Source organism: Diadema setosum, chromosome 17 (genome assembly GCF_964275005.1).
Source record: "Diadema setosum chromosome 17, eeDiaSeto1, whole genome shotgun sequence".
Lineage (NCBI taxonomy): Eukaryota > Metazoa > Echinodermata > Echinoidea > Diadematoida > Diadematidae > Diadema > Diadema setosum.
The window spans coordinates 37,550,520-37,575,316 of record NC_092701.1 but is presented as its reverse complement, the minus strand read 5'-3'; the positions used below and the strand labels follow the sequence as shown (position 1 = coordinate 37,575,316).

At 37.7% G+C, this 24,797-nt stretch overlaps 1 protein-coding gene across 1 annotated transcript; it reads left to right on the top strand.

Annotated features, from left to right (window-relative positions):
• The first annotated feature begins 6,599 nt into the window (after positions 1-6,599).
• LOC140240676 (monocarboxylate transporter 7-like) lies at positions 6,600-23,348 on the top strand. The gene is made up of 6 exons (XM_072320430.1): positions 6,600-6,765; positions 7,995-8,291; positions 15,962-16,626; positions 19,348-19,576; positions 22,038-22,181; positions 22,821-23,348. Exons 1-6 carry the CDS (start codon positions 6,600-6,602, stop codon positions 23,120-23,122), a joined length of 1,803 nt encoding a protein of 600 aa, XP_072176531.1. The 3' UTR covers positions 23,123-23,348.
• The last annotated feature ends 1,449 nt before the right edge of the window (positions 23,349-24,797 follow it).

Genomic DNA, 24,797 nt, shown 5'->3' with positions numbered 1-24,797 from the left:
ACTTTTTCCGTTACAAAATATTTTACTCTCCGAAGTATTCCAATGGCTTTGGATATTAATGTGGTTATATTGTCAATGTGGTTATTCCAATTTAAGTTGGAGTCAAGGGTTACCCCTAAGAACTTGGTTGATTTTTTTCCAATAATGGGCATACCATCAATAATAATGTTATTAGGCATTATCGGTTGCAAATGTGAAGTATTGAAATTTATAAAACACGTTTTATCTATATTTAGTGATAATTTATTGCATTTAAACCATGTAGAAATTTTTGCAAGCTCAGAATTAAGTATATCAACTAGTGTGCTTAAACAGTTGTGAGAGTAGAAGACACTGGTATCGTCCGCGAATAATACATAGGTGAGAAGGGTTGAGGAATTTATGATATCGTTGATATATATAAGAAAAAGTAGAGGTCCTAAAATGGATCCCTGTGGTACACCGCAAGTAATATATGACTTAAGCGAGGTACTTGAATGAAATGCTACGTATTGCTGACGTTGGGATAAATAATCTCGGAACCAGGAAAGAACTATTCCTCTTATGCCATAATTATGTAGCTTTTTTAATAAAATTCCATTGTCTATTGTATCAAAGGCCTTGCTCAGGTCCACAAAAACTCCTATCACGTGCTGTTTGTTCGCGATAGAATCGATAATTTTGTCGCAAGTTTGAATGATTGCAAAATCTGTAGAAAAACCTTTGCGAAAGCCAAATTGGTTAGGATTTAAAATGTGGTTATCAACCAGAAACTTATACAAACGTTCATGTGCAATCTTTTCAAGGATTTTGGAAATGACGGGCAATAATGAAATTGGACGATAATTCTTTATTTGGGACGCATCATCTTTTTTGTGAATAGGGATTACTTTCGCAATCTTTAAAGAATTTGGGAAGATCCCAGTAGATAATGATAAGTTACAAATATGTACTATGGGGGTTACTAAAAAATGTATTATTTGTTTTAGTAAATGCATACTTAATCCATCATGGCCACAAGATCTACTCGACTTAAAAGATCGAACAATATTCAGTATTTCATTTTCATTCGTGGGAGTAAAAAATAAAGAATTATTATTACTTTCTGGAAGGTAATCTGTAAAATTTCCAGCGTTTGGAAGTATTGTTGAGGCGAGATTGGGGCCTATGTTGGTTATTATATGTAGCCTGAAAGAATCCAGTCATTTGAGTCATCGAATTGTTTTGAAGTGAGAAGGAATAAGTTTAAGGGCTATTTCCATGTGGATTTTTATTTGTTTTGGAACAGAATGGTTTAGATAAAAGAACAAACATTTTTTTTAATTAGTTACATAATGAGTTGGCAGGATAAATTGATTGGAATAATGTTGAAGTTAGATTAAGTGAGTTGTAATTTTATGACTAATTATGATTTGTTTATTTGTAGCACCAATGAGTTATAGGCATTGATATAGATGTAACATAGAACTGCATTCTTACCTATCGCACAGCTCTATGGGATGTAATCAGTAATAGAGATAGGAAAGGGATCAGTGAGAGATTGTGTTATAAGGCATATACCTAATGAGTAACCGCTTTACAGCTAAATCAAGAAGGGTGTATCAATTTAGTTGTTTACAGCTGGGGATAGGGTAGGCAGACAAATAAGAGAGTATATCACATATGTTATTTTGTTTCACACAGAGTGAGCAGTTATCATTCGTAATTACAGGCTGGTTGCACTAAGCAGATGTTGTGTAAACACGGTGTGCTGACATAGAGCCGTAATTGTCGTACATGATTTTGTTTATAAGTTGTTTTGTGTTTCATCATTTGAGTATTCATTTGGTCATTAACGGAATAAAAGATTCAAGACTTGCTTTTCACCACAAGAAGTCTGCCATCTCTCTCTCTCCATCTAAGGTCTACGAGTGCGAATGAGCGAGAGGTGGGCTACATACATGTGGTCGATGGTATCAAATACCTTTTTAAAAGTCCCTCAAGACACAAGTATTTTGATAAAATTTATCTATAACTTCTGAGACTCTTTCAAGAAAGGTAGGAATTGTACGAGATGTATCTTTTGCTAAAAAGAAAATTGATAAAATCAGAAATTAGTTTATTAGTATCTAAAAACTTCAATAACCTTGAGTGTAACCTTTTCTAGTAATTCCGAAGTAAAGGCTAGCAGGGATATTGACCTACATGCCTTTATATACAAACATCTTAATCTCATTTCATCTTTTTCTTTAGCTCACCTGAGCCAGCATATCTTATTCGTCTTCTTGAAAACACATGGTCAACTTCGTCACCGAAACCAGTGCGTTATTATAATGGGCTATCTATAGCTACTCTATCTATAGATGTACTTTATACAAGGACCACAGAACCTCCTGTTTCAACAAAAAAAGGAAAAAATTATGTTGTTTAAAACTGGAAATACTCTAAGTAATACAATAGTGAATACACTGTAAAGGTCAGTTATCAATGGTTATAGTAGATCCAGGGATTGTCCGGGGTTGAATGAGTGAGATCGGGGCAATTTTTACATTAAACTAAAGGTTGTTTGTTTATTTTTTAACTGCATTCTTAAGTTTTCGAAATACAAAGTAGACCCTGTAATTGGCAGGTAGTTTTACCAGTGTTATGGAATACACGGACACCATGCCCCACAGAATCTCAAAAAGCTGCCCCCCCCCCCCCCCCCCCAGTTTGCAAAGTTCTCAGATCTGCAAGAATGCGCGAGACCCCCCGGGTCTCTTGTTATAAACGGGAATTACCTTGAAACTTTCATAACCTCAGGGACAACACATCGTTATAGAGACATCAAACATTTAAAATTCGATCAATATGAAATTCGTAATGTTTTAAAACAGTAAGGATACCGTCTTATCATGTTGTTCAGGGCTTCTTTTTGTTTTTCAAATTCTGAACTATAAATTAGTCTGTCCTTGTCTATGGTTTGAAAGGGAACAAAAAAAATAATAAGGAGACGGGATTAGGGGTTTAAAAAAAGAAGAAATCCAAACCACTAATGAGTCTGAGCAGGGAGGTGGAAAGAGACTCTTCCACCTCTTTGATCTGAGGTATTTTGAGCAAGATGGCTTCCTTTTTGCGAACAGGGAGGTGGAAGAGACTCCATACTTCAACTTCCGTCGGAAACAGTGGCTCACCATAAACCGCATCCGAACCCTCAATGGAAGGACAGGCAACGACTACACAAATGGGGGTTCTCGGCTAGCCCGTGTGACTGCGGCCATCTTGCCCAAAGTCAAGCAAGTGATGCTGCCCTGAACTGGATCCGCAGCTGATACTCCTTTTATACTGCCCACGACTTTTAGCTCGCTTCTGAAGCGAGCTAACTTTAGCTCGGGCCAAGTCGTTTTATACTGCCATTCTCGACCACCCAAGGTTACGTGCGAGACCAGACCTATCGCCCCCCACCTCAGCCTGCTGTCCTTCCCACCAGCAGAGCGAAAATTCAGTGACAGTTTTCATGCTTACTTTTACGAGTACGAATTCAGTTCCACTGTTATACGTTACTCGCGAAATCCAACCAGTCATCGGCATCCTGTATAGCCTTTTGTCAAGGCCCTCTCGCTGTATGGTGAAGAGAGCCCAGCTGAGTGGGGTTGCGCGAGGCTGGCGCGCTCGGCTGGGCTCGCTTCGCTCGCCCATTACAGCGAGAGGGCCTTGACAAAAGGCTACATCCTATAGTGTACGCACTGCACCTGTCTATTTTTTTGTTTCTCAAGATTTAATCATGCCGTTTGCTAGTTCAAAGAGTTCACTAGGAGTTTTACCGAACAGCGTACAGTACAGCAGTAAACGTAATACATATTGGCAACCCGGAAGCACCGTACACGATTTCCGGTCACGGGTCAGTGGACTTAGCCCGAGCTATTTAAACTCTCGTACCTTTTATACTGAAGTTAGCTCGGACCTGAAACTGACCTGATCCACCCCCCTAGAGCGGACTAACTTAAGCTCGGACTATTTTTCGACCTTTTATACTGAGAGTTAGCTATAACCCCTCACCCACCCCGTTGTATTGCATCATATACGACAGAAGAAGAGGAAGAAGAAGAAGAAGAAGACGAAGAAGAAATGTGAAGTCGGAATGCAAGGATTTAGCGAGGACGGATAGCGAGGCCGTAAGCTAGGGATTAACGAAGATGGAAGCAAGGACAGAAGAAAAGTTGATATACACGAGCAAGGCCAGGACGAGTATTTTTTTTTTTAACAAAAGAAAAGACAGCGCAGCAGTTTCGCTCAGACAGCAGCAGTTTACATCAGTGACAATAATACGTATCAGCCAATCGTCCGGTTTTTGCTGCAGTATCATACCACTAACAGGAAGTTTTGCTATTACTTAATTTTCTTTTTTCCTCTTGCTTGCCTCTTTTTTTTTCTCCGTGTGTGATGAACAATAGCAACAACAACAACAAAAACCCTACCCTAACATGCCACAAACCAGGATCATCAGCACTATGTAGCAACCAACATAATCTATAAATGTCTCTTCAGGAAACATGTTGAAGGTTTAGAAAAAATAGTGATAACGAACACTACTCAACAATAATTTTCAAGAAAGACGAAGAGCTAGACTTAAAACTGGTGGGAGAGAATCAATGACAACAAAAGAATGCACCTAACGGGGGTCCTCTTCTAGCTAGTTTATGCTACAGTCACACACGGCCGGGTCACAAAACGGATTTGATCCGGATGAAAATGAGCGGGATTAGTCCTGGAATGGAGGGTAATTTATGCTACAGTCAAACCCGGTCGGATTTCGAACCGGGTCCATAAGGAATCAAAACCGTATCGACCCGGTTCCATCCGAAGAGACCCGTATTGACCCATATTGAACCGTATATAAATCTGCTCTAAATCATTAACTGAATCCTTTTCGACCCGTACATCGACCCGTACCGACCCGGATGTTAACCAATTGTCATCATCCGTTGCATGAAGGCAATGCGGTATACGGCAAGAGTCCTTACGGTTTTATAACTCTGCGGGTTGCAGCGGGTCGATGCGAGTCAATGCGGTTCGAACCGGGTCAATTCGGATATCAATACGAAATTGAAATCCATTAAACATGACCAAAACATTTTCACGGCCGTATCGTATAGCCCCCGGAATCCATCAGGAATTGACACGGGTTACGATGCGGGTCAGTGCGGGTTTCTACGGCTCGAACCGGGTCGATACGGTTTTAATTCCTTGTGGACCCGGTTCGAAATCCGGCCGTGTGTGACTGTAGCCATAAAATTATGAGCAAAGGATATTATAGATGAAGCCATTGAAGAGCCCTTTCTGTATGACGTCAGTCACCGTGTGGACACGGCGGTGCGGCAGTCAACGATACATGAAGTATTCAAATTGTTTTTGTGACTTCTCCAGAGTGCGGATAGAGAGAAAGGATTGTAGGAAATCATGTAGACCGCAGAAGGGTTGCCGGAATGGTTGCGTAATGATAAAATGCGGGTAGCTGCTGGTGATATCAACAGCTGATACTCGCCTGTTATCTTCTTGGTCCGAGGCATACTGCATGGTGCTTTTCTTATTTGTTCCCGACAAGCTGCTAAATGGTTAGTTCAGCACATCGTCCGATAAAAGATGTTCTGACCGTGAGGATCTATAGCAGATCTCACGGGATCAATTTAATGTCAGTGTCAAATTATCGTTTGCTGTACTTTGTAATTGACCGAGCTGTATGTTCTTGTACTAACTCTACACTGATTGACTGAACATTTGGTTGAATACTGAAGAAGAAAGATCTATTCAATCTTGCATGAGTGGGCACACAATAAAGACAAAATGACCACTTTTCAAAAGTCCCAAAATTCAGTTCATAGAGTCTTTGAAACGTTCGTTTTTATGTAATAATACTAATATGTTCAGGTGCTGTTGCTCTTTTATCATCCATCGTTTGACCGCTAACACGACATGTACATATCCTGACACTTTTTGTGTAGGCCTAATATTTACGGTTAATTGAGGACAATTGAAATTTAGGGAAACTGACTATGTTCAACCCTCCTATATCCGCTTGCTCAAGATCCATTTGATTCATTGCAAAATTAGGCCCATCAGATTGATATTGTTACTATGTGACAGCACATGTTATGTGAGAAATAGAAGGATCGAGCAAGACTCCAAAACTGAAATGTAGGCTTTATACAGTTGATATGACATAGGGGATTAGAAGATGGCTCATAAAAACAACAACAATTAAGCATTCGTCAGAAACGAAAATAAATGTTTCGCAGACCCCCAAAAATTGAGTTTTGTGACTTTTAAAAATTGACCATTTCGTCTTTCATATGTCATGTATGTCCTCATTCCTGAATGACTTTATAGATATTACTCTCATTTTTCACACAGCAGTTAGTCATTATAGTGTATAGGATCCTCTGTCAATTATGTATAGCTCAACACTTGTTTGATTTTTAACCTATGCTAAATTCACAACATTTTGATTAAGGGCAGCCTCTTTTTTCTTTTTTTCTTTTTTTTTTCTGTGTATTTGAACATGTAACAGGATGGCGGTCCGTTGTGCAAAGGATGAGAGGACGAATAAAGAGGAGAAAGAGGAACAGGAGGAGCATCAGAAAGATGAGTCAATGATGACCAAAATGAGTTGTCACGAATCCTTGAAGAGCTCGATCAAGTCCAAATGGGGCTGGATTGCAGCTGTTGCCTCATCATTGGTTTTTACTGTCATCAAGGGATATATGTACTCCTATGGTCTCATCATGGTCGAACTCATGGAGGAATTCGGTAGTAGTGCCACCAAAACAGGTAAGAGACACCTGGAGGAGTATTAAGTCTTTTCTAGACAGTGCTAGATGTCTTCAGAAAGGCATCCATGTTAATTGACTTCTTGCAGGGACGTCGATCCGTTTTAGCTATTGGGGGAGGGGCAAAACTTGGAGTGAGGATATCTGTGCGAGGGAGCGGAGCGACCGAACGGGGGCAGGGTGGGAGGGGGTATTCCCCCCCCCCGACCCCTCTCACACGATGGAGTCTGCATTTTCAGACCTAAATTCAGCGATCTGGTGCACGCTTTTGGTGAAATCCTTGGGTTTGTTTTTCAATGAAAAAGTGAGAAAAAGAAATTTTCGCAGATATATGAATGACAAAGTCGCGGAATCTCAACGTTGAATTGTTCTGCGTATTCGAAAAATTGTGACTGCCTGAAGTGTTCCAAGTCTAAATCTATGTAAATATACGAACCGAGCGGGGGAAGGATGAATTAAAGAGGATGAATACAGATGAACTTTTGAATTTATATGAATTCAAGTGACAGATCTGATGCACACAAATATAATAATTCGGAATTTTTTCAATCTAAAGTGTTAAGTGTATTGAAGGGAACCTAACGAGGGAGGGTTTGGGAGGGGTTATCTCCCTCTACGCGCGGGAAATTTTGCATTTTCAGTTTTGAAATTCAGCAATCTGGTGCACACTGTAGGGTGAGATATTTTGGCGGCTTTCTATCAAAAAGCAAAAAGATTTCCACATCTCCGGAACTACTGGGTCAAAATGCTATGTTGGCCTCCAATATTTTCGGGGGAGTGGGGTAACTGCCCCCTCCCCCAGAGTCGGCGCCCCTGGCTTTTTTTGTCCTGTACCATGCAAAGCATTTCTGAAGAAGAACTTACCACCGTCAGGCTTTAGGGAAGGATGAATCTTAACCCTTTTCCTTGAATGTAAAGGGAAGTAAATCACCTCTTTCTTTTTAAACTGATGTGTGTATCATACCAATTTGTGTCCATTTTTAGCTCTGTAAATGGTTAGAGATGGTTAGTGTTCTCTTTGAAGGAGGTCCCAAGAAGGGTTTACCCTAATATATCATGTCGTTGTGGCTGATGTTATTACTTACATGCTGGAAATCATAATTTACTAAAGGAAATCCAATATCATTGATGCGATAGAGTTCAGTGATCCTCATGTGAAACACTGTACGCGTTATATGTGCCATTCTGAGCATTTCGGGGCCAAATATTATTTCCATGACGTTCTTCTAGGATACGTTGGCACTCTGAGTTACGGCATGATGTGCACCATGTGTCTGATTACTTCACCACTGTCCGTGAAGATGGGATACCGCCTTGCCGCCTGTCTTGGCGCCACTCTGTGTGTGCTAGCCTCTTTCTCCACCTCCTTCGCCCCAAGTCTCTCCGTCATGTTCTTCTCCTATAGCTGTCTCTATGGTATGGGTTGTAGTTTCCTCTTGTGTGCTGGTATCAACGCTACCGCCGGATACTTCCCGACCAAACATCGCTCAATCGCCCTAGGTATAGCATCTGCAGGTGCCAATATCGGTACGTAATCCGAAACATTACCCACACCCCCTTTCCTGTCACGTCATTATTTTGTTTGTGTTTTTTTAAGTCCCTCTTTCTAAAAATTGTTAGAAACAGAATATGTTTTGTTGATGACAGCTGTGTGACACATATCGTAGAGGGAAAGTCTCCCAAAACATAATAGATATAGAAGATCACAAGCTTTGATTATTTTGCCTGTATTGTGCTTCCCTTGTTATAAGTGTGGAACTCAACATGATTCTTTTTTAATATCACAATTATGTACTAAAATCATGGAAAAGGAATTTCATTTGTTTTCATTGACGTGTTTCTGAGTTATATATTTTTGTGGGAGATAAAATTATTTACCATTCCTGTGTGGGCTTTTTTTTTTTTTTTTTTTTTTTTTGATATTCCAGGAAATGATGTTCTGTGATATCTTCTTTACATCTGCGTAATACAGTGACATCATAATTGATGATGAATTCTCATGTATAGATCTGTACATAGGTCTGTACATTCCCACATAACTACAATCTCCAGGTCTACAGCTGTAGGTCTAAGTGGAACTCTTGTCGATTCCGGTGTGATTTTCTTTATACTTAAATGGTTAATCCAACATTTGTTTTCAACTCAGTGAACGATGATGAATTTTATGATACAGTTGGGCGCTCTTTTACGTCCGTGCAGGAAAACAAAACTTCCACCTTATATGAAGCATACATATCGAACAAACTTAATGCTACGGCACAAGAATTTGAATATAATTTTGATCCCCAAGATCCTGTGCAAAGTTCATCATGTGTTTATCTGACTGTAAACCAGTATAAACAATATGTTATGAATAGTGATGATGATAATCTTTTGTTAGGTCATTTGAATATACGAAGCATAAGTAGAAATTTTGATAAGCTGCGATTATTTTTAGAAAACTCTGGTAAGAACTGTTCCATTATAGGTCTGACCGAAACATGGTTGACTTCCAATATAAGTCATTTATTTTCTATATCCGGCTTTGATTTCGTGTACAGAAATAGAAAGAAAGAATGGGTGGTGGTGTGGGTTTATACATCCCCAACAAATTTGAATATTCTATCCACGAAGAACTGAATGTCACGACTGATGTAGTTGAATCTCTTTTTGTTGAAATGGTAAACCCGAATGGGAAAAACATATTGATTGGAGTTGTTTACAGACCCCCTGGATCGAATCCGAATGATTTTTTGTTGTATATACAAAATTTAATGCAGAACTCAAATAAACATGTATATTTAATGGGTGATTTTAACATTGATCTTATGAAATGTATCTCCCAACATATTTCGCAAGAATTTGTTGAAACCTTAATGTCTGTTTCTTTATTACCGTTAATTTCTAAGCCGACCCGTGTTACTGACCAATCTGCCACTTTGATTGATAATATTTTTTGTAATATTCTCCCAATTCCCGAGTCTGGTATTGTTTAATCTGACATCTCTGATCATTATCCTATATTTACACAAGTGCCAATTAAGCTATCTCCTAGGCAAAATAATTATCAGAGACGTCGTAAGATTACGACCAATAATCTTATTAATTTGCAAAATTATAGTTTAAAAGATATTGATTGGTTTTTTGTATACAACAATACCGATCTTGATTTGTGTTATTATTATTTTATAAAAACTATCACTTCTAAAATTGATGAACATATTCCGTTTTGTACAAGGAAAAGTAGTTACAAAAGAACTTCAAGACTCCCGTGGATTTTTTTTTTCTCCTGGAGGCGCACACAGTTATCAGTTATTGTACCATTGTATCACATGTATTTTTCTTTTCTTTTCTTTTCTTTCTTCTTCTTTTGTTACTGTTAACGCTGATTTTGTTAATGTTATTGTGTTTTCTAATCTATTTGTATGAGTAGCAAAGTGCGCTTAGAAACGTCAGTATGAAGCGCCATATAAATGCAATTATTATTATTATTATTATTATTATTATAACCCAATCTCTTTTAAGATCGATTAATATAAAAAATAATTTGTTTTATAAATACAGGAGTAACCTTACGGATAAAAATAGACAAAAATATTTGACTTATAAAAACACGCTTACTAATTTATTGCGTTTACAAAAGAGAAAATTTTATGTCAACCAGATAAAGAAATATAAAAATGATATTAAGAATACTTGGAAAACAATAAAAGATGTTATGAATACATCTAATGATGTATCTAGTTTTTCAGAAGTACGATGGGGTAATACCTCTAGCAATGTACCTGCTGGCATGGCCGAAATTTTTAATGATTTTTTTTGCATCGATTGGGAAGAATTTATCGCAAGGTATCCCTTCATCTAATAAAGTGTTTTATGATATTTTAGATATACCTAATCCTAAAACTATATTTTTGGACCCTACGTATAATGAAGAAGTTATTGATATTATTTATAATTTGAAAGAAGAGAAAAGCCCAGGTTGTGATGGAATCGATAATTATTTGTTGAAAAGTATAATTCTTCAAATGATAGATCCTTTAGTATATATTATTAATTCATCACTTATTACTGGGCTTGTACCAAATCAGATGAAGACTGCCAAAGTTATACCTATATAGAAAGGGGAGAAGAATGATGTCAATAATTACAGACCAATATCGTTATCAACTTCAATTTCTAAAATTTTGGAAAGAATAGTGTATATCCGAACTGTAAATTTTTTCAATATGAGTAATATATTTACGAATTTTCAATTTGGATTCAGAGAAAATCACAACACCACCCACGCTTTACTTACCTTTGTGGAAAAGATTACACATGCACTTCATACATTTTCGCATACAATAGGCATCTTCCTGGACTTTTCCAAGGCTTTTGATACGATTAATCACGGTATACTTCTCTCTAAGTTATCCCATTATGGTATTAGCGGAAAAGCGTTGCAATGGTTTACGAGTTATTTATCTGACAGATTTCAATATGTACATGTGAACAGTTTTGATTCTTCTATGAAGAAAATAGAATGTGGTGTTCCGCAAGGAAGTTTGTTAGGCCCACTGTTGTTCATAGTTTACATTAATGATTTTTATAGATCTTCAGATAAACTCTCTTTCATATTATTCGCGGATGATTCCAATCTTTTTTATTCCCACCCTGACCCTAATGCTTTTATTAGTACAGTGAATTATGAATTGAAGAATGTCTCACAATGGATATATGCAAATAAATTGTCACTGAATATTGAGAAGACAAAGTATATGTTTTTCAGTAATTCTTTAGATAGATTGCCAGGTAATGTTATATTTGACACTACTCCCCTAGAAGAGGTTTCGTCTATTAAATTCTTAGGTGTTTGTGTTGATAATAAGTTATCATGGAAGTGTCACATAAACAATATTTGTAGTGTAATTGCACGTAACATAGGCATAATGAATAGATTGAAATATTATCTTCCTTCTTCGGCTTTGATTACGCTTTATTCAAGTTTGGTATTGCCGTACTTGAATTACGGAATTCTTGCTTGGGGGAATACGTATTCGACATTGCTAGATAAACGTTTCCTTCTGCAAAAGATGGCGCTCAGAATTGTTTTTAACCTTCATTCGCGAGCACATACTGACAAGCTGTTCCTTAAACACAAAATTCTGAAAATAAAAGAGTTGTATTTGTTTCAACTTGGTCAATTTATGTTTAATTACAACTGCAACCATCTACCCAAGATATTTTATTCTTTATTTCACTGTAACAGCCACGTACATAATTATCCCACGAGACAGTTTTATCTTCCCTTAGTGAGAACTGTACACACTCAAAATACATGTGTTTATACCGGACCCAGATTTTGGAATAGCTTAGATAATGATCTAAAAGAATCTGTGAAGTTAATTACATTTAAGTATAAACTCAAAAAATATTTGTTTTCTATATATACCAGTTAATTCTGTTCAATGAAAAAACCCGTCATGTTTCACTTTTCCTTGAGATTTTGTAGTGTGTCCACAGACCTTTTCCATCCCTCTCCTTTTCCCTCTCCTTTTCCTTCTCTATTCTTCCCTGTTCCTTTTTCCTCGTTCTTCGTTGTCCAGTGTCTGTCTGAGTGTATTTCCTCAAGTTCTGTTATTTATGTGTTTTGTGTTATTGTTGTTGTTGTCGTCGTTATGTTTTTTGTGGTCGATTGCATATCTTCCTTTCCGTTCAATTTTCCTAGCATACCTGGCCCCATAGTGTCTGTGCCACAAATGTGATATGTTACATAGTTTATACGTTTGCATTCTAAAATCCTAGTATGTACATTGTATTGTTCATAGTATCAACATCATATATCAATGAGTAAAATGTACAATAGTATATAGAAGAATTTAAAATGAATATGTTTTATTGGTATAACAAATTGGTGCTGTTGTTGTTTTGTTCCAGTGTTCCACGTCTTACAAGCTTGGTTTTTTTTAGTGGAACACTGTTTTCTATCATTGTGATTATTTACTATTTTTGTTGCCATGGCAAAGTGCATTGTTCTTTTTTACGACATCATTCGTGTATATACTTTATATTGTATTTTTAAAAATCCTTTATCAGACGAGTGTAAGAGAAATGAAAAAAAAAATGTATCACTTTGGATTATGTCAACTTTTTCTTTTCTTTTCTTTTTGATGATGGAAATAAATAAACTATTGAATTGAATTGAAAATAGAATACAGCACTTTATAACCCGCCCTTTAAGTTTTTGGCTCTGAAAAGTTTGTCCGACTTTCCTATAACGGCGTGTTTCTATAATTTTATTCCGTCTGCATCAACAAGTCTATAGACCTACATTACATGCTTATTTTATTATTTTGCATGCTTACATTAATTTACTGTGCATCCAAGCCGGATATTATGATTCACTATGTTTTTATTATATGTGCATTCCTTCATTGAGAAGTATGAAAATAAATTGAATTGAATTGAATTGAATTGAATTAATATGTTAGGGGAAACGTCCCATTAAAAAAAGAAGGAAATTTGAAAACAAATATATTACCAAAACATAATCACATCATGAAATAGGCGTGTAACATTAAATTACACCTGTTGAAAATGCGGGGACTACTAAAGAAAGAAAGAAAAAAAATCATGTTGAAAGAGGTTATTGAACACACACACGCACACACGCACACAAGAACGATACCCAGCAAACACATAACGTTTTCAGAACGTTTCCTCAACGTTTTTTGTTTGTTTGTTTGTTTTTTAGGTTTCATACGTCTTCGTATAAAATGAACGGTTAAAACTTATGGCCTAAAGATGTCAAATTTGGACTTAGAATTTACCGCAAAGCACAGGTTTTTTGGGAAAACGTTTTAAAAACGTCAATGGACGTCACAAAACGTTTTTATTTTATTTCATTCACTTATTTTATTAAGTCTTTTAAAAGTAGGGTAATTATACCGGTAGTCTTCTTTAAAGCAGGGTTTATTTTGTCTGCTACGTCTTTTATACGTCTGCGTCATTCATAAACGTCCACAACACGTTTTATTAGGTCTGCTACGTCGACTTTGTCTTTAATGAACGTTTAAATAACTGTTCGTTTATATTTGGTCCGCTACGTTTTCGTCATTGGTTTCTTTATCATGAATATTCATGCATATTTATGAATATTCAAATAAGAACGTCTAAAATTTGAAAACTAGTGGAAATACATGTAGATAAAACGCATTGAAAACTAAAGTATCTATTTCATGCTGGGTTCAAACTTTCGGTGTTAAAAATTGTACCTACGTTATTGTCCAGTTATTTACAATATTTCAAATTGTGTTATGAATCGGTATTCATATTTCATATTTTAATAGACCTAATTAAGTTATGTGTGATTTAATTTTAGTAACCATGTCTTCATGCAGTATAACATTTTTGCCGGCATATAAAAGAATGTGATATACATCAACTGGGAATAGGATGTAGTAGGTATAGGTTGTAGAACATTAGGAACAGGTTAGGATAGGATTAGGATAAACGGTACATTCATCCCAGATTTTATCTGTATAATCTCATAACTATACTTTTTTTTTCTTATAAAGTCCAATACAAAATACACGATAGACGTTCTTAAAAGATTTTCTGGACGTTCTAGACGGATATGAAAGGTTCTTTAAACGTTCTGGAAAGGGTAATAACACTTTTTTACACATTCTTAAAACGTTTTTGAACGTTGAGACGGTTTTCAAAAGTTGTCTGGACGTCTGCAGAACGCCCATAGAACGTTTTGAAATTTTTGTATAACGTCCATTTGAAACGTTTTAAATACGTCGAAAACCTTTCACAAAAAGACGTTCTGAAAATGTTTTGACAAAACGTCTAAATAATGAATTTGGAACGTTTCAAGGACGTTCAGAAAACGTCCAAATGTTAGCTGGGTATAGGCTACTACTGATTCCCATATGTCGTAGAGTCATATGCATTATACAGTGAAAACAAGCTAGAGTCTCTGGTTCGCAGATACAGGCCTCAGTACGAACATTTTGAATGCTCTAACCACCAGGATTACTTTCACACGTGATTCAACACCCGGGCCTTCCTTCAGTTTTAATTGCCCCATGACGTTTGGCGATCACATTGATTTTTCGTCTGTATCCCGTAGGCTTCTCTAAATCGTTGGAAGAACTCATCTTCGATTTCAGATCTAAAACTAACTTGGCATATGTCATAGAATAGTATTCTGTTGCTTGATGATTTACATGTACGTATACAAGATCACTGATTCCAATGTATGTGCATTCTTGTAGGTCTAAGTTGCACTAGGTGTTCGTTTCAGGACTTTTTTCTTTGTGCCGCGTAATTGTGACGAGTTGTTCTATTTCGTTCTTAGATTTGCGACGCGAACGATTCATAGGCCATTCTCCTCTCTCCCTACGTCATGTTGTAGAGTAGCTTTAGATTACGCGAGGACGCAAGCTATAATATGTAAAAGTAAAATGGCGCCGCTATGATCACTGCATCAAGTAGCTCTCTGGTCTGAATTAAACTCAGACGACGCGATTTTTATAAGCAAATGTGCTCATGCGCAGAACTTTTTTTCCCTTTTAACGTCCGCATTTCGAATATCTAAAGCTCCCTATTGTCGCTCGTCACGCTACTGCATAAATTACCGACAGTAGATATGTTGTTCTCTTACAATCCAAATTTAGGTTCATATTTTTCTTTACCCAAGATACTGGAGGAATCACCAAGTAATACAGTGAGACAGGATTTGACTGCGCTCCAATTTTTAGGTGTATTTTCTCACTGTATGATCACTCTTTGCCAGATTACTTCGACATTTTGTGTGTGACAGTGTTTATGTCATGCCTTACATCTGGATTGGCATTCGTTTTTTATCCTCAACCAGATCCGAAAGTCCATTATTTGGTGCGCTGGCATCAGACAGTATGGAGTCAACTGCGTTTGTTTGTTTTTTTATTGAACCTGATGAAACACGTGATATTTTCGCCAGGAAAATGTTCAATTTTCACAACCTCAATAATGTATATGATGAAGGATGTAGCGGGAGATAAGTATGGTGTGACAGATTGTAGGTAGGCCTGTACACGGTCTACGAGAGACTCTGCAGCTCAGTGAAAATTGAAATTTATGGTGAAAGGAAAGAAAAATTAATACATCTGTTTAACATTGCTTATACATGTATTAGGATATGCATTGGAGTATATCTTTTTTGTAAGATATCTGATCTCTTCGTCTAGGTGTCTTGGTCATCAATCCGCTCGTCTATGCCCTAATCAGCCGGTTCGGTTGGCGCGGCATGATGAGAATAATGGCGGCAGTCGTTGGCGGCACGGTTTACCCTTGTGCCTTTACCTTCGTGTCTAAAGCTTCAGTGGAAGGTCAGGCAGATGAGAAGGAAAACGGCCGTCCACATAGCAATAACAATGCCAAGAGCATGCAAGAGGGCTGTTACAGAAAACTAAAACCGCGTATTTGTCTACCAAACACAGAGTGTGAAGTTTCTTCTTGCGAAGGTGCAGACGAAATGACAAATGATACAGCGCCAAAATATCACTCCGGTACGAACAACGCCACCAACATTATCCCTGGGACAAATTTTAGTGTGCAGCACATTCCAAATATTATATCACAAGACCAGTGTCAACCTTTCATTCATCGAAATGATACCCTTCGTCATCCACAGCCATGCATGAATGGGGATATTTGGTGTTCCAAAGGAGACTACAACGGACAGGTACTGTCGCATGCTGCTTCCCCTTCCACAGAAGACTCCAAGAAGCAGCCGACAAAAGCTCGGAAATGGCAGGATAGCCTCTCCATCGTATGCATGCCAGAATCTTGGCTAATAGAGTTTGGCCTGCTCATGGGGGCTGTTGCCTTGTCCTTCGCCTACTTCAGCTCGGTATGAAAACCATGCACTGATTGACATTATGGCATCCCTGCTAACACGTTGAGTGGCCACTTTGTATTATATTGTTTGGGCTTGTGATGGTGTGTGTGTGTGTGTGTGTGTGCGCGCATGTTTCCTACATGTCTCATTTTGCTATTGCGTAATAATGCTATTGTATTCTCATTCACCTGAGTTTTATTCAGAGCGATAATGCCTTTAACAACTCAAGGGAAAAGGAACTTGTTCATGCGAATGAATATACGTGCCATTTTCACTCAGTTTTTACATTCTGTTTGAACGCGAGTTGTTTATTTGCACTCTGCCAGTCATTCTGTGCAAGCGAGTGTGAAATTCTTATTCGGATGAAATTCAACCAAATTGAGAGATGCATATTAACATTTATAAACAAATCAACGAAATGTTACGAGTGTGTCCAACCTGGAGTTCATCACGTGCTCACTCCAAACAATGTATTCACTGCAAAATTAGAATCTCGAGGAGACGAAGGATTATAGAGTGTGAAATCAGAATTATTCATCTTTATTAGTAGGCTTTGATCAACATGTTCTGAGGCGTTACATTGTTCCGAAATCAAGCAAAGATGAAATGTTCAACTTCGCTAAGCATGGGCAAAATCTTTGTGTAGCCGTCGTGCCTCTTGTGTCCTTGGGTCAAACTCCATAAAGATTCACATCTTGGTGACCTTCTGTATAGGCATCGTACTTTCTTCGGCTTTTGACCAAGTTCGGGGCCTACTTTTAACGACATTAAAATTCAATTTTCGTATAGCCATTTTGTGTCAGTTTTGGACAGTGTGACCCAAGGGGTTTTAGTGTTCGCCATGTACGTGTGATAATTTATTTGCTTCATAGTTCATATTAGATCGAGTTATTACTTCGAACGTTGCTTGATTTTGATGTGTACAAGGGAAGCGAACAATAGGAACACATTGGACGTGTGTACAAGATTCATGAATGATAAGCATGTCAACTGACTTCATCTTTTGCTGTATCGATGATGATAATGGTGATGATGATCATGATGATGATAATAATGATGATGTTGACGGTGATTTATTTTACCAAGTATTCCTTGGAAGTTTTTAACCCTATTCTAACTGGGGGGTCAAATTGACACCCCCCCCCCCCTCTCGACGTTTCGCGCCACGATTTCGCAACGCGCAAAGCTTTTGCCGCATCGTTTCACGACTTTTTTCATTGAAGTCTCCCGCATATTTTGAATCCCGCAAATTTGCGACGTCCGGGTACACCGTTTTGAAGTTACGTAATGTTTTGCATAATATGCATGTCAACCAAAAAACAGCTCAAATTCATGATATCGTGTGCAAATCGCGGCGATCTCGCGATCGGCGGCCGAGATCTGAAGGGGGGGGGCGTCAAATTGACCCCCCCCCCCCCCTCAGTAAAAACTTGGTCTCAAATAGCCCAGTTAGAATAGGGTTAAGTCATTACTGAGAAAAGGATGAATGTCAATACCATGTTGATATGAATGAGAGGTGATAATTATCGTGATTCAGCTTTCTAACATCGTTGATATATGATCTTGCTTAGATGTTGTGTCATCGTTGTTATCTTTTTTCATTTCCATGTTGATAGTAGTGTCCCAGTTTGAAATCATCTGATAAAGTTCACTCGTGCTATCCTATAGAGTGTAGTGTACTATACCGATACTATAGGCCTACTGATGTTTCAGTCATATAGTCTGATGTTTGTTTCCTTGGAAACAAGTTACAAACCAAGTGTAGATTCTGGCAGCGAGTCTTCACTCGGTTTTCCCATTCAAGATGTAGCGAGTTTTTGGTTGTTGTTGTGTCCTTGAAGTTTGACATGGAAACACAGTTAGAGCTTTTCTGCAACAAGAGAACAAACGTGTTTGCGAACACTACAGTCGTTTTAATACAATAATTGGCAAGCAAACGGGTAAATTTTGTAAAACACCGGCGACTGGAATTTTTAGCTCACCTAAACCAAAGGCTCATGTGAACTTTTGCGGTCATAAATGGTCCAGCGTCCATTGTGCGTCGTTTGCTGTCCGTCGTGCGTCATGCAAGTCGTAAATTAAAGAATCTTTAAAGATCTTCTTCTTTTGAACCAGAAGTGATTGAGCTTGTTGCTAGTGCTCCAAGAAAGGTACAATGATGACTGCCGTTTTAAGTTTGCTCCATGTGATTCGCGCGTACCCCCTTAGAACCGGGGTACGATGGGGCCCCCATTTCACATTTTTAGTTTCTTCGTGAAAACATCATGATGGATTTTCAACTATAGGGTGATAAAATGTTAATTTGTTCAAAAAGGACAACACGCTGGAGGTCTCCAAAGTTCTCAAAGTTTGCTATGTTCTCTTTAGGTAGGCCCTAATGATCTTCAAGAATATTGTGGAAGGTAAAACTTGCGATACTCGGGTGAGGCGCGAGACCGCCGGATCTCTTGTTATTATATTCATCTTTTGTGTCTCGCTTGTCTCGTCTACCTTCGGTATCGTTCCAATTTTAATGGTATGATTTTTTATTTCATTTTTATTTAACATTTTTCATTTCATTTCATTTCATTTATTTTTTCCATCTCCAACAGAACTTGTAAATACATTTTCCTTCCACATAAGATATAGATACATATGTGAATATATTACAAAATATGATAAATGGAAATTTATAGATATACAAATGATAAGGTGAAAAAGAAAAAGCACAAAAAACATGCTTCTGTTTCACAGGTAAATCTAACGGTAACATCAGGCTATTCGAAAAAGACTGGATCCCTCATTATGGCAACCATGGGTTTATCGGAAGTCATCGGGAAGATCATCCTGGGCGTGATGGCTGATCGTCTGCCCATTCCAAAGATCTTCATTGTGATGGCGGGAAACTGTGTCGGAGCACTGCTCATGGTCGTGGCGTCCCAAGTTCCCAACTCGAAAGCCTATCTCTTCTTCCAAGCCACAGGTAAGCGTAAGAGCTGTAGCTGTCTTCGGACGGATTTCCTTGAAACAACACTCCAGTCCATGGTCAAGTTTGAACTTGAATAAAATAACTTACTAGCTTTGTCATGTTTGTTGCCATCTCATCATGGCGAAACTATAGGTTTTCCCATCCATTTTCGCACTTTTGTCATTCAATTTCAAAGATTTATTATTCAATTTCGTCCCGAGAAGCAGGTGGAACGCAAATCCTAACTTCAATTTCGTCAATTGTCATTGCTATTCGTTTTTCGTCAAACATGTTCGAAGACATAGCATTCAGAATCGTGAATTGTCATTCAAATTCGTCCCTCCCGCTGACGGATCGCAGAATGTGAAGGTCAAATTCGTCTTTGTTCACACAATTTCATGAATTTTTCATTCAAATTAGTCAGATGTTGTCGATTCTTTATTTTGATGGTGAACCAACTTTAAGCCGACATATTTTTACTTTCTCTCGTAAACTGTATCGTTACACATTATTCCCTAAGCATTTGCTTTGACAATACACAAAAAACAAGACTGCCAACGAAAATGATTGAAAGATAAACGACAGTCAAAAGTCATAACCCAGGACAGTATGTCAGGTCACATTTTGAACTTTAACTCGTAATTTTCAGGTTTTCGCATCATAATGCATGAAGCAAAGTTTAAATTTTTGTACCCTGGAAAGCAGCAAACATAATTATGTTATCCATTTTTTGACATTAAACAGGCGACAATTCTACACTTAAATTTTGTCTTAAATCATGTTTGCCTAGAAATCGTTTGTCAAGTGTTTTCGTTTGCGAGACGGTGTACGTATGTTTGTATCAGTGTGTACTCGGATTGCTTGTGTGTGTGTCTGTATCTGTGGTTCTGTGTGTGTGTGGGGGGGGGGCACTTGTGTGTACGTTAACTCCTGAATGTAAAATGTGAACGGTTACAGAAAAAAAATAAAACAATACATGAATGACTGGAAAATCGCACCGGGTAGAGATATGAGACGAATATGAATGAAATTTTAACGAAAATGATTGACAAAAGACGAAATCGATCCTGCTGTTTTGAGTGCTGCGAATGAGACTGACGAATTTGATCTGTAAATGACGAAAATGTATGCCATATGACTAAATTGAATGGACTTTATTTGAAAATGAACGACGAAAGACGAATTTGAAAGTAAGATTGGCCTACTCCCGACATTCCGCGACGAAATTGAAGTAAAAATTTGTGAAATTGAATGAAAAAAGTTTGAAAATGAATGGGAAAACCTATATTTGGGCATTTATGATCTAAAACAAGGGATGTGACGACAAAAGTTGCCCCTCATTTGGTAGATGTACTTAATTTGGTCATTACTGCATATGAGATATCCCGTTTTCTGAGGAAAGTAGAAAATGGGTGAAAATTGTGAAAGATGTATAGCAAAAAGCAATTCAGTGAAGGACCTTATAGGTTGTCAGTGCATCGTAAAGTATTTTGATTTTCTCTGTCATGAAAAAAAAAAAACCTCTCAGTTGGTGTTATTTCTTACTTGATATTCTTTTCATGTCTTTGCCGATACCAGGCCGTTCCTCTTGACCAAGGTGTAAAAAATATGGGTACCTGCCTAGTATACAAATATACTTTGCCGTGAGAGTTTCTTGTTAAAACTATGGGCAGAGGTGACTCCAAAAGAACTATTCACTGAGGGGCGCAGCCCCGAAGTTGAGGCACCGAGGCCTATAGTTTTAAATTGGGCAAATTTGTTTTATATTTTGGATAAAAAAAAATGAGCAAAAGAAGAGAAAATGGGGAAACGCAAAGCGAGAAGTCGTATGATGGATGCGATGTTGTGAAGGGATCCTACATTGATCCTACCAGGGAGGTGATTTAAGAAGCATGTTGCTGCGCACGATGTCGGACCTGCTTTGTGATGTTTGTTAAAAATGTTACATTATTGCGCTAGGTGCGAAGCAATGCGCAATGTCAGAATTGTTTTTATGACGTCACAATTGTTTTGTGATACATTATTTTCACAGAGTGACGGTACTAGCAGTGCGCAATGTCAAAATTGTTTTGTGGCGTCACAATTGTTTTGCTAGAAATTGTTACAAGTGACGGTGCAAAGCTGGGCACAATTTCAGAATTGCTTTGTGACATCATTTTGCAAATATTGTAGTATACTATTTGCAAAATGACGTCACTTCTATGACGACCTTTTTCAAATAGTACTTTATGCAGTGTCAACTTTCTGAAATAGCTGAAAATACCTATAATCACGTGAAGCTCTTTCAACCAATCACCAGCAGATAAATTTTTGATCCAAAATAATTGTAGTACAGGGTAGATAGTATTTCTATAGTGTATAGCCTACATACAATAATGCCGGGGTCCTCTAGTAGAGGGACGACAACAATGAAGAAGCTACCCTTAAAGACCATGAATAAATTACTTCAGTGGTCAATCGTATTCAATGTTTACAGTGCAGGGAATCTTTGTTATGGCGGCTCTCGATTCCATGCCTCACTCCATGGGTGACCAGATCTTTGGGGAGAAGTATCGAGTCCAGGTCTGGGCGGAGAACATGGTCTTTATGGGCATCGGTGGCGTCTTTGGAGCGGTCTTCGGTGAGGACACACTCTTGTGCGATCAATAGTTTTACCACAATTCAATTTGAAGGAACGTCCAATTGGTCGCTGAAATTGAGTGTGCATAAGTGTTTCAGAGACAATATTAGTTATTGTCATGTAGGTGACCTACTACCGGTATATGAAAAGAATTATATTGCGCAAGAGTGTGCGGCTCTATCCCACCTCAACCGTCTTCTCATGGATGCGTTCTTGTAACGAATTCAGCAATCTTAGATGTCACGTAATCTGAATGAAATTGCCCGTGAATATTCACGGCAAAGCCGTTTTACTATCAATAATCCGTCATTCGTCCAGCAAAATTGTCATTGTTTGATACAGTTTAAAGATGAGTCATTCTGTGATGAGGATTATCATAAAAAAGCTACAAATCAGGCACATTATATGCAGCTGTTCATGATACACTCTTGCGCACGCTTTCAGAATTTCTTCCTAAGCTAAATGTTGCAGTTAGATATCGGGGTAAAGGACATTAATTCTCAAAGAGTAGAATACACCTCTCAATCCCCAATTTCAACGTGTCTTGACAAATGCGCGATTTCAGTCAATACTGTAATCATGTTACCAATCTGATGTTTCCTATTCTTCTTATTCTTTTTATGCCATTGTGACGTAAAGGGGAAAGCGTGGACAAGACTGGTTCATACCAGATGGCTTACTACGGGAATATGTGCCTGTTCCTTATATCCACTGCTCTCTTGGCGTTTGGCATCGTCTACCAGCGATTTTGCGCTCGGGATCGATTTATCCTCTTTCAGACGGTCGGTCGACGCTATGTAGCAGTCAGTCAGAATGAGACAGACAAAATGAAATGCCCGTGCCCCGAGTCCTGCCAGCAGGATCATGTAGTGCTGAAGATGAAACACCACGAAATTGAAGCGACCAGTAACCTTGTTGTGGAGAAGACATCAGTAGTATAGAACGTCAATGCACTATCATGTTTGACTTTTGTAAGATTGTGATCGTAGGATTTCAAAGCACGGAAATAGGTCAGGTGCATGGGCGTGAAACCACGAATAATAACGTTAGATCTTTACTCTGTACAAAATTTGCCGTTTCTGATGAATGGAAGACTAGGAACAGAACAAAGCAGCGATGAGAAACGATTGCACAAAGTATTTATTAAAATGGTGCGAATACACACACACTCAGATAGATAGATAGATACGATAGATAGATTGATATAATGTATGTATATACTTATATATGTATGTGTGTGTGTATATATATATATATATATATATATATATATATATATATATATATATTGGCAGCAAAAATTGCACAGAGACGTGGCTGATGTTGGGTTGCACCACTTTAATTCAGCTTTCGGGTGAGATGCCCTTCTTCAGAAACGCCTCCCCCCCCCCCCCATACACACCTACACATATAAGATACACCCGGCCACAACTTTTACACAGACAACATCACAAGACCGCACTCAGCAGTAATACAGTAAGTTTTGTTCCGTGATTGTATTTAATTATGTTTGTTAGTTATTTGTTGTAATTTTGTATGTTTTGTATTTATTGCTATGTTGAGTATATTTTTTAATGTATAATATTGAAGGTTAATTAAGTTTAGTATGATTTTACACCGAGTTTGATTTGTTTTGTTGTCATTGTAGATTCTGAAGAAGGGCATTTCGCCCGAAAGCTTAATTAAAGGGGTGCAACCCAACATCGGCCACGTCTCTGTGCAAGTTTTGCTGAAAATATATTTAACTGTCCTTGTACCGCCCCGCCATTTTCTGGTTAAGTCCATTGCTGTCTCTATGTATGTGTGTATATATATATATATATATATATATATATATATATATATATGTATATATATATATATGTATGTATATATATATATATATATATATATATATAAAATACTATGTATGTATATATATATATATATATATATATATATATATACAGAGTCAAACCTTTCTATAGCGGCCACCCAAGGGAAACAACAAAATTGGCCGCTATAGACAGGTTGGTGGCCATTTTGAACTTCAATACTTGCATTATTTTTATAATAACAGAATTAAAGTAGGCCTACCGAATGTTATTCTTAAGAAATAACAACCAGCAAGTAAGTTTGCACGTGCAGCTATTATTAGGGGGATTTTCGTTGTACAATTTACTTCATTTTATTTTTTTTTTTATTTTTTAGCCTACTTCTTTGCCTACATTTCGGGCCTAAGCAACTGCTCTAGCTGGCTCATAACGGTTTGCATGAATAACGTTAAAGAGTGAATTTGAAGGGAATGTGCGAAGCTGACGTAAACAACAAACAATACCCAGACAAGTACCATATTGTCCTTATTCAAAGGGATTTAAACGCTAATAAGTCGACATTTTGGTAAAATTCAAAGAGGTTATCAAAGATGTTATTCAAAGAGTTGTCTTTGCCTTTGCACCGGTAGCTTCTATTCAGGGCGGCATTACTGAAGGCTATAGCTTTAGATCTTGTAAAGTTCATGGTAAGACGACTTTTCACGGCGAAGAGATGCATTTTGTCAATCATGTCTGTGTGATTGTGACTGAGCTATGAGTCGGTAGAATTCACGTAATGAACGTTAAAGCCAGCGTATTCATG

Excerpts from the sequence above, each read along its gene's own strand:
- LOC140240676 (XM_072320430.1), top strand. The coding sequence starts at position 6,600 with ATGAGTTGTCACGAATCCTTGAAGAGCTCGATCAAGTCCAAATGGGGC. Across the intron at positions 6,766-7,994 it reads TAGTAGTGCCACCAAAACAG|GATACGTTGGCACTCTGAGT; the intron begins GTAAGAGACACC and ends ACGTTCTTCTAG. Across the intron at positions 19,577-22,037 it reads TCTCTTCTTCCAAGCCACAG|TGCAGGGAATCTTTGTTATG; the intron begins GTAAGCGTAAGA and ends CAATGTTTACAG.